This window comes from Cynara cardunculus, assembly GCF_001531365.2.
Source record: "Cynara cardunculus var. scolymus isolate 2C chromosome LG 1, CcrdV1, whole genome shotgun sequence".
Lineage (NCBI taxonomy): Eukaryota > Viridiplantae > Streptophyta > Magnoliopsida > Asterales > Asteraceae > Cynara > Cynara cardunculus.
The window spans coordinates 48,476,710-48,487,791 of NC_037528.1; the positions used below are offsets into that span (position 1 = coordinate 48,476,710).

An 11,082-nucleotide genomic window follows, 5' to 3' on the forward strand; every position below is an offset into this window, starting at 1 on the left:
AGGGAATGAGTCCTGAAGACCATATAAGTGAGTCTTCAGAAGAAGGTTAGGGGCAACAACGAAAAATAGTTGAGATAAATACGGGAGATAAACTTTGAAAAAATAATTTATGATATTTTTGAGTTCTGCTAGGGGCAATTGGCCCCTACCCCTTGAACCTACATCCATCCATGTCAGTTTGTATGTATCTCGATTAATTTAATAAGTCCTCGAAGTTGACAACTAGATAAACCCTATAGTCGCCTAAGAAGCCTTGAACTGATATAAACAATTCAAGATCTTAGTTAGGTGTGTTCATCAGTTGAAAAATGGATTTAGGTGGATCTGATCCAATCCAATCATCAAATGGATGTTGGATTTTGTCATCCAATCAAATCCAATTAACATTAGACATCCCATCCAATCAAATGGATGATTGAATTTGATCGGTTCCATCCATTGGGTATTACCATTGGATCAAATTGAATCCATCAAATATTTTGATACAACTTTTAATCATTTCAACCAAACACAAACACACACACACATATATATATATATAGACTTGGGATCATGTGAGACCCGTAAGACCAATTATCAACCATTGGATTAGATATACAATATAAATATTCATAATCACAAAATTGCCACCGTGCAACTTTAGATAATTAGTTTATAAAGTTGATCAATGAACATAAATTGGTCTTACGTGTCTCATGAAAAACCCTTGATCTCACGTGGACCCAATCATATATATATATATATATATATATGATTAACCTGGATATCCAACCCGCAATGCGAACCGACTAATCCCAGGGTGACCACCTGCTTTGCAGATAGCCCGGAGTCACCGCATTTGAACTTCCGTGGCCACAAGAGGATTTTTATTCCTCATTAGATTTGAACCTGAGACATCTAGATACTTTTGACATTTGGAGTCAAGCTCAAACCAATCAAAGACCACCCTTGTGGCTAACATTCATATATTTTGTTAATTTATTAAAATTTAAAACATATAAACATCAACTAAAACACAATATCATAAAATATTAATAGTTACATATAACTATTATTTGAATGATAGTTGGATGGGTAACTGAATGGTAATTGGTTGGTCCTTAAATTGAATCGATTCAGTTTTATTAGATTATGAACTACCATTCAAAAACTGACTGATCCAAATTTAGATGTTGAAATTTTGTATCCGAACCGATCCAATCATGATTAAACCTTTATACATCCCTAATTTTAGGAGTTAGAGGTTGTTTGTTTGCTTCTTAATAGTTTCATTAAGAGGCAATCTCTGAATCGTTAAGAGGTGAATCTTGTTTGGCAAAAAAAAGTTTGTCTCTTAATGGTTCTAAAACTATTTTATATCATGGACCTCTTTTAACCATTCAGTACCATAATTTCAATGTAAACAATTATCAAACAATTATATTTTATTTTGCATTGTATTATGAGAGTCTCTTAATCATTATAACCACTTAATCATTCTGTACTAAACCATTCAGTAACTGACAAACATAAAATATAAATTCAAAATCAATTTAATTTAATTTCTAAATTAGATTTTAAAAGCATGGGTAAAAAAATTTGGCCCATAAAAAACACATGCTTTACTCCACACCTAATCCGTACCTCCATTTCCCTACCCTCCTCCTCTATCTTCCATACCTTGGGGAATTAGTCTCGTTAATGGAGTTGTAGACAGTATTTAGGGTTTTGTTTCTGAAAGAACTTTTCAATCTCATACCAAAATCTTTGCAAATGTCGTTTCTGACATTGAAAACTCCATTTTTATCATCACGTTTTTCTTCATCATCGTCTGTTCTTGCATTATGTCAAAGTAATCAGCTACGGTTGTGTTCTTCTTCGTCGCTTTATCTTCCTAGAAAGCGAACGTTTAGCAGAGGAAAATTAAGATGGAGAGCTGAATCTCAACAACAGGATTCTTCTAAAAACAGCAATAGTAGTGATTCACAACAACCTAACGGTTCCGTGGTAAGTTCTTTTGTATAATTTCGTTCAGATTTTGGAATATCTTGTTGTTGTTAGCTGATAGAAAGTAATTACTGTATGCTGTTTTTATTCGTGTTGAATATAGTTAATAGTTTTGACTTGTTGCTTTTTAAGTCCAAGTTATGAATTTGTTAAAGAAACGAACCAAAATTTCTTTCAGAATGAGACCGAGATTTCTTACAGATATAGATCAAATTGTTGTGTAAGAGTGGCAAAGTATACAATAAGTTTGTGGAAAACGATATCTTTGAAAAGCCAAGAAAAATCACTACCTGCTTTCGGGTAAGAAAGGAAATCCATTGGGAAAGAAGCCCATTTGAACTCACAAGTCACATGGATTCTTTGAATAATTGTTAGTTTGCGGAAACTAAAGTTTACTAACAAAACAAAATGGAGAGAATAAGCATGTGAAGAAACTTCCTAAGCTGGTGAAGAGTGAAATGTTATAAATGCTAGACATATCAGGTGCGCATTATTATCTCTTTTCTTTGCTTTCGTGCAAGTAACTGGAGGGGTGGGTTTGAGGAGGTTATGATAGGTTTGCTTTAGTGGCAAGACTTGTCCGTAAGTAATTTCCAGTATGTTTTGGCGTTTTACGGAACATCATCTTGCTTTGTTTCCTTGAAAGAGCTTAATCTCTGATGCCACATATTTTTGTGAGGTTTGAGGAATGATGACATGTTGTTAGGATCAAACTATGATGATATGTTTTAGGTGCATACTTAACAGGCTACTTGGGTATGGGGCAATCTAATTAGGCATGCCACAATAAATTAGGTATGCATTCTAAAGACATGGTAGCATGAGACGGTAATCTGTACTTATAACCATCCCCTACGCTCTTTAAATGAGTAGGATATTATTATAATAAGCAAGGTTTTTCATTTGAAAGAGTCGGTTTCCTTAACAACTTGCATGTTCATAATCAGTTGGTATCGATCATAATCCTTCTAAATCGACTGCTACTAAGTTGATTGGTAAAGCATGCAATGGACGCTGGCATGCTACTTGACTTAGGTAACCCTATATCCTGAGTAGTTAAATCAGTGTAAAGCATAACTTACTAGCAGTACTACTAAGTACCTACTTTAACCCATACAGGACATGTGAAATAATCACAAAGTTTCCCCAAACTTCTCCATCACCAAGTCAGCCAAAGACAATGAAATGTGATCAGAAGCTGGGTATATTGGCTAAAACAGTAAGATCACAAGTCCCATTGCCAGAGATGATCATTTATTAGATAATTGAAACTGGAGATTTTGTTAATATCGAACTATGAAAGGACACAATGTCTTTACATTTGGAAACTAAATTCGTACTTGAAAAGATCTTAGAGTTGTATCTTCAGTTTAGATCCATTCTAGACTTACTTAAGAAGCACTTATATTTGGAGCTATGGATATTAACTAGTAAAGGGATGGGGTGTTTCTTAGTTGTGGGGAATTATGTCTTGTCTGATGGTTTTTAGTCGTGGCTGTCCTCTGTCTATTTCTTACCTTATTAAAAATTAGCAAGCAAAATATAGCAAAGAGGTGAACTGTATTTATATTGCCCCTCAATGTAACCCTTCCTCCTCCTTTGTTTATGCTTCTATGTTTTTGGGCTGCTTCTTCCTTCCCCGATTTGACTTCCTCTTTTGTGAATAGAACATCATGATTAAGGACCTAGTAGAACCATAACTATATTTCATTTAATAAGAAAATCTACTTTTTGATGGAATGTTCTTCATGCTTATGCTGATGCTAAATATGGATTTCCTCGACTATTAATAAAATTGGCAGACAAGCAGGAGGGATATTCTACTGGAGTATGTGAAAAATGTGCAGCCAGAATTTATGGAGTTGTTTGTTAAAAGAGCTCCCCAGCAGGTAATATGCTTTCCAATATTGCATTTCTATGTGTTCTTTAAATGAACCATCATTCGTAATATTATTTCTTTTAGGTTGTAGATGCCATGCGCCAAACTGTAACAAACATGATCGGAACACTACCCCCTCAGTTTTTTGCAGTGACTGTTACTACTGTAAGTATATACAATTCACGAATTTAGGCAAAGGTGAAACTTTTTTCTTCACAGGTTGCTTGATTATAGAAATACATATTAGTTTAAGTGTTTAAGTATCAAAGTCTTGTGTACTTTGCTCTATTTTTAATCTTATGGCATGCAATCAGGTTGCTGAGAATCTTGCGCAGCTCATGTACAGCGTTTTGATGACTGGGTATATGTTCAGGAATGCTCAATATAGGTTGGAATTGCAACAAAGTTTGGAGCAAGTTGCACTTCCTGATACATCACAGGAGAGAAAGGTGCTTTTTCAGTTTCTGGCTTTTTAGTAATTGTCATGTAACTGCGGAACAATATATGTGAGGGGTAGGAGACAAATTAATCACAGCGATGCATTTCTTCCTTTACCAATTAAGGGTGTGTTTGGTGCGCTGGACAAGGTGGGACAGGACAGAACAGAACACATTTGTCCTACGTTTGGTGTGACTTAATATGGAACTAAGTAGAACTAACTAGGACAAAGGTGGGACACGGTTGTTCTCTCTTTACCCCTGGAACTAAGTGGAACACAAACATTTTTACCACACTACCCCTTCCCCCTTTCTTCCCCACATCACACCCTCCATCCATCGCACCCCTAACCTTCTCCTTCTCCATCTCGACGGCGACGGGAGTTCCCTTCTCGACGGCGACATCCCTTCTCCATACACACAGTCCGCCACTCCATCGCACCCCTAACCTTCTCCTTCTCCATCTTGACGGCAACGGGAGTTCCCTTCTCGACGGCGACATCCCTTCTCCATACACACAGTCCGCCTCCATCGCTTCTCCTCCCCATCGACGGCGACATCCCTCTCTCCATACTCAGGTACATGATTGCTTCATCTCGATTTTGTTGCTAATCGGCTGTTTGCTTGAACCCAAAATCGATTGCTTGAACCCTAAATTGGCTTGTTTGCTTAGTTTGAGGAACCCAAACGCACCCTCTGTATTGTTGCTTCCATCTGGTTTGGTTCTAACAGACCCACAAATATTTAATACCAACACTGGTTGTTGAATGGCTCATGAATCCAAATAGGCAGCAAATATAAGGAAATCTCGCACATTGTTAAGAAAGATTGAGTTATCATGTGTAAACAATATGGTGACGACAAATAAGAACACTTGATCAACTGTATCTATGAATAAGGATATGGATGACAGTTTTCTTTACCTTTATGAAAGACCTACTGTTTGATTTGTTTCTCATAACAATGTAATCAGCTAAATGCTTAGCTTTAATTGATTTATCATTTCAAATAAAAATGCTTACTGTTTTATGTAGAATAGATGCATATTGATGAATATAGTTGGAACATTTATATTGATTATTTAGTGAAAAAAAAACACTAAACAGCTCACTGGGGGTAAATTGGTCATTTTAACCAGTTCTGTCCTGTCCTGTTATGTCTTACCAAACGCTGAACAGCTGTCCTGTCCTGTCCCGTCCTGTCCTGTCCTATCCTGTCTGCGCACCAAACGCACCCTAAATGAATCTATCATTATTTGGGCCGATAGAAAGGTAATTCTTTTTAATAGAGCTATGCAATATCATGTAATTACATTTTTTTATTGTTGCCTACACAGTGTTGGACCACAAAAATATCGTATTAAGGAGAGTATCATCAAGCATACTTGCAATATATTTTGAACTTATTGTGGTAGCCAATATGTGATTGCCTGTATCAGAATTTGTATTTGGTCCACTGGCATGTTGCATCAGGTAAATGCCCGGGGAGTATCTGAATATTATTGTTTGCTTTTGGGATTTTGTGAGATAAATTGATTCAAGGAAACCACAGAGAACTTACCAAGGACAAAAGAAATCACAATACACAGACAAGAAGAATAGGATATACACAAAGTGCATGTTTGCTCCAATATATAGATCATGAAATAAAAATCAACAAGGCAGTTGTTGAATTGAGCTTGAACAAATTACGAAAACCAGTTGCGCTATACGAGGATAGCTCTAATGCAAGAAGCATCATTTATCGTTATGTAATTCTGTGTCATAGATTGACCATGCAAGTGTTTTCAACAAACTTGGCGCCACAAAAAGAGAAACACGATATTGCTTGAAGTTCACCTTTTCAGATGATATTTTGTTCTAAAGATGTGGTCCCCTAGTGAATTTGAGTTAAGGTACAAGACGGTCCAACTTTTTCTTTCTAGTGTCCTACGGAGGTCGACTAACGCGTATTAAACATGTTCTAGTCTTCCGATGCATATGTGAGTTTTTTTCATTAATTAGCCGGCCTCCGTTTTCTAAAAGTTTAAAGGTTTTTGTCCCACTTTTGGACTACAAATCATGTTAGTAGTATTGATCATTAAGTTTTACTCTTGCAAAATATATAGGATGCACCAGATTATGCAGCAGGGACACAGAAAAAGGTGACAGGGGAAGTGATCAGGTGGAATAATGTTTCTGGTCCAGAGAAAATAGATGCAATCAAGTACATCGAGTTACTTGAAGCAGAAGTTGAGGAACTCAACCGTCAAGTAGAAAGAATATCTGCCAATGGATCAAATGAATTGTTGGATTATCTCAAGTCTCTTGAGCCCCAAAATCTTAAGGTTAGGAAGTTAATCGGTTAATAAAGTACTAATCCCACTTCTACAACGGCTTCAAATTAATTTATCAATGATCAAAGAATGTGATTCTTCCATCAGTTCATGACCTCTCAACGCTAATTATCTGAAAATTTCATTTTCCCTACTCTGAAAAATAAAAAAATGGATGTGAGGTAAGAAGACTTGTCTGCTTGATATCTCTGCATTCTGAATACTTTATATCTATCTAATATTATGCAGGATTTGACAAGTAGTGCTGGGGAGGATGTCGTGGTTGCAATGAACACATTCATAAAACGTCTCTTGGCTGTTTCAGATCCTAGTGAAATGAAGGTTAGCGTGATGTTATTCTTTTCTTTCTATTCACCACTTGGAAGCTTTCATCTATTCCCTGGAAGTGATTATTTGATGCCTGTTTATGTCCCATTTGAGAAGATAGTGTTGGAAGTGGTTTAGTTTGGTTCCAAAGTATAATAGATATGCTTTTCTTGTTTTAAACTTTCTTTTGCATAATATTCAAATCCAAATATATCTGTTTGCCTGTTAACAATCATTACAAGGTATTATTGATATTAATTTTGGTTCATAAATAACAATCCACGTATGTGACCTTTCTTATGTACACTTTAGCGTTTCTTCTTGTACTAGTATTTATGGATATTGCACTTTTTGTTATTTTGTATGATTGCACAATCTGACACTCACACTCTCACACTCACACTCTCTTGTTACTTTTAAGTTTTGGTTTTACAAGCCGGGGCCTTCACGAAAGGTCTGTTTACTCTCTTGTTACTTTAAGTTTTGGTTTGTTTGGACTTTGGACTGGTTGTTTAGCTTTCATTGTGGTCCATTTTTTTTCAATGTCTTGTTAAGCTGTAGTTTAAGTACTTCTAAACTCAAAGCTGCCTCCTTTCCTCGGGTTCTTTTTTTGGATGGTGGTGGTGGTGGTTGGTGAGGGGAATACCACAATTCCAAGCATCTAACTGAATTGTCCCTGGCTGTAAGGAGGTGGAAATCAATAAGGGTGCGTTTGGTACACTGGACATGACAGAACATGACATGGTTCACTGTTCCATGCTGGCAGAACTTTTATGTGAAACATGCGTGTTTCATCCCCACCGCATGGAACAAGATGGATCAGACCTATAATTTACCAATATAACCTAAAAATGAAATCTAATTCTCTTCTAAAATATCAAATACGCCTCCCTCTATATTTCATTCATTATTTAAATTTTATTTGTTGTATTTTGTGCTTTTTAAACTTTCACTTTACCTTCCTTGAAATATTATTTTTATACGGTTTCTAAATTTGGTTAATATTAATAATAATAAAATAATATAGAAAAGGTATAAAATAAAAATCGGAAACTGCATAATTTTTTATTCTGGTGTCATTTTTAATTATCTCTGAAAACTTTCTAATGATATATTTTGTTATAAAAATATTTATTTTATTGTAATTTAATAAATTAAATAAATTATTCGAAATATATAAAAGATATAAACAATTCATTAGCGGTAAATTAGTCATTTTATCTGTTCTTTCCTGTTTTGTTATGTCTTACCAAACGTTGAAAACCTGGTCTGTTCTGTCCCGTCTACCAAACGCAGCCTAAGTGAGGTCTGAGGTTTGAATCCAGGGACCATCTACCTGTCTTTGTGACACTTCGGTTTTTCTCCCTCATGATGGCTGTGGGACTCGTATACCCATTTTTAAGCGATATCAAGGTGTTGAAATTTTGTTGGTGATTGTGCAGACAAGTGTGACGGAAACAAGCGCCCCAGAACTGGCGAAGCTGCTTTATTGGCTAATGGTGGTAGGATACAGTATACGTAACATTGAAGTCCGTTTTGACATGGAACGAGTTCTAGGCAGTCCACCAAAACGTCAAGAGTTACCTCCTGCTGAAAACATCTGAGAACGCGTACCCGTATCCCTTATTTGATGACCGAGGATTTGTTTGTTCTATTACATATATGACGATGAAATCGCTGCAAGTTTCAGACCCAATTTCGGCATTTTTACAAAAATGGTAAGAATAGAACCAGTTTTTTTTTGGTGTTGAAGAATTGTTCATTTTAGAATCATCTTATTATTTAGTTGTAGCAACCATCTGAATATGATGAAATGGGTCTTTTAGGACGTATAACCGTCTTTGGTTAATATGACGATTTATTTTTTGTGTTCTATTAGGTTGTCTAACTTCGCTGATAGAACGTGTTTAGTCACTTACTAAAAATAAAATATTGTTAAGTATTCTATCAGGATGTCTGGTCGATGTTTTAAAAAGACCAATTTTGTTGTAGTAATATCTGATTACTTTCATTTGGATTTGTTTCAAACTCGGTCCGACCCACGACTTATTACCATGGAGTGACACAAATTTGTGTTTGAGTATATCCAACAGATTCTTTGAAATTGAGAAAACGAGGATTTTGGACAAGTTTTTTGCTTCGATGGATTTTGCTAAGTTTTTTTCGAGAATGGTGAAAATAAGAGGGAGAGAGCGAAATTCTTGTGTTTGGAGAAAAATCTCCAAAAATGATTATCATGAGAGAAAAATATTTTTTTATTATATTCTTATCGGTAAGAACTTTTTAAATTGAACGTTTAGGAATTGTGTTTTATTAAATGTATGAATTATTTTAATAATATAATCAAAGGTGTAATCTATAAATCGAAGTTGTTGTTAGACTAGAATGTATTTTTTTAAAAGATTTTGATTTTTAATTCTGGGCATCTCCAGCAACTGTGTTATTTAAGATAACATACCTATTAGGGATACTCTAAAGGGGGTGTTTGGTTTGCAGAATGATTTGTGAAGGAATGAAGTCTGTCAAAGGAATTAGAATCGAATGTCATCAGGTTTGATCGAGTGTTTGGTTGACAGGAATGGAAGGTAATCTGCCTATTTGGTTTGTAACAGAATTGAAATGGAACGATGAAAAAGAACAAAAATACCGTTTCTTTGTGCCACCTATGTTGTTTACTGGTCTATCCTTTTCTGTATCTTGTGCCACAAGATGAAAATCCTACGATTACGACGGGAAGAAAAAGAATGACTGGTGACTAATTCTGCTTCATTTTCAAGTGACAAGAGGAAAGGAACAACGACCGATGATCAGATCTGCTTCTACTTTGATTTCAATTGACAGGAAGAAAAGGAACAAAGAAAATATGCTTCGATTTCAGAAGATCGATTTCTCCCCCAATGGTTCAAAGGGTTTTGATATCAAGTTTCGATTTCAGATTGTCGGTCTTCTACTTCGACTTTCCATCAGCGGATTCCCCTTCCCCAACCTGCTTCTCCTATTTCATCGTCTCTACTACTCCTTTTTGTTCTTGATTTATATAATGTTTCCTCATTTAAGGATTTCACCATTTCATCGGACTTTCCATCAATAAGCAGAAATCAAACTCAAATGGGAACAAAAATCGTATGCAGATCTGGAAGTAGAAATCAAAAGCAAAAATGTAACGGGGAAGCAGTCGAGAGAATGGAAGCAAAATTCGGATAGGGTTATTAAGATGAGAGAAACCAGTTGTCACGGGGGTATTTTTGTCATTTACACATTTTTGAATGAAATGGCTTCAATTCCATCAATTTTAGGAACGAATGGTGAAATCCTCAAATTATGGAATCTTTGGAATTCCATTTAATTCCATGGGTAATCAAACGTTGGAGTAGAATTTGGTCAACGAAATTGATCATCTCAATTCCATCAAATTCCAATGTTATGGGGGATTACTTGGGTTGGCCGGACTGTTTGTTTGCGAAGGCCGAAGGACTGAAAAATGAGGTTTTTGTTGTTATTGGACAGAATTGGGTTTTCCCACGCCTCATTTTCCATAATATGATTATGAGCTGCAGAACGCTTGAAGCTGGAATTTGAGCATTGAATTTGGAACACAAGCCAAACTACGCTCCTAGGCTCCCTTCTTCGAGGTTGATTCCCCCAGATCAAATGACAAGGAGCCAAAGGCGAAGATGGCAGCAGAGGAATCTGAATACTCCGAGTCAACAGGGTCGGTTGGAAACGCCCCCTAAGATCCCAGTTTTTGCTAATGAGTCCAACCCATTGACCATCTTTTGCTTCCTCATCAACTCTTGTTCGTGGTCAGAGAACGATATTGTTTACAAGTGATTTAAAGAACGTTATATTGCTTGTATTAATATATAATGGAAGCTTTTTTCACTGTGGACATATATTTTTAAAAAAAGGTATAGTATTTCGTGCATTTGGCTCAAGATAATACACAACAAACATTTTTCTTTGGTACAAGAAGATATGCAAAAGACAGGAGGAGACGCAACACTTTATAACACACCAAAACGGTGTCTCGTTGAAACTTGATGGCCAATTCAACTGACAAATAAAAGCTAGATATTAAGGTTTCTTTTTTTTATTAACATGAATATCCAACCCGCTATGCAAGCCGACTAATCCCAGAG

General features: G+C 35.9%; 1 protein-coding gene across 1 annotated transcript; it reads left to right on the forward strand.

The window, feature by feature from the left end:
- Positions 1-1,580: 1,580 nt before the first annotated feature.
- On the forward strand, positions 1,581-8,890 carry LOC112517301. Its single transcript, XM_025124694.1, has 7 exons — positions 1,581-1,986; positions 3,789-3,875; positions 3,950-4,030; positions 4,180-4,314; positions 6,410-6,628; positions 6,866-6,958; positions 8,386-8,890. The coding sequence occupies exons 1-7, from the start codon at positions 1,753-1,755 to the stop codon at positions 8,545-8,547; spliced, it is 1,011 nt and encodes a 336-aa protein (XP_024980462.1). The 5' UTR covers positions 1,581-1,752; the 3' UTR covers positions 8,548-8,890.
- The last annotated feature ends 2,192 nt before the right edge of the window (positions 8,891-11,082 follow it).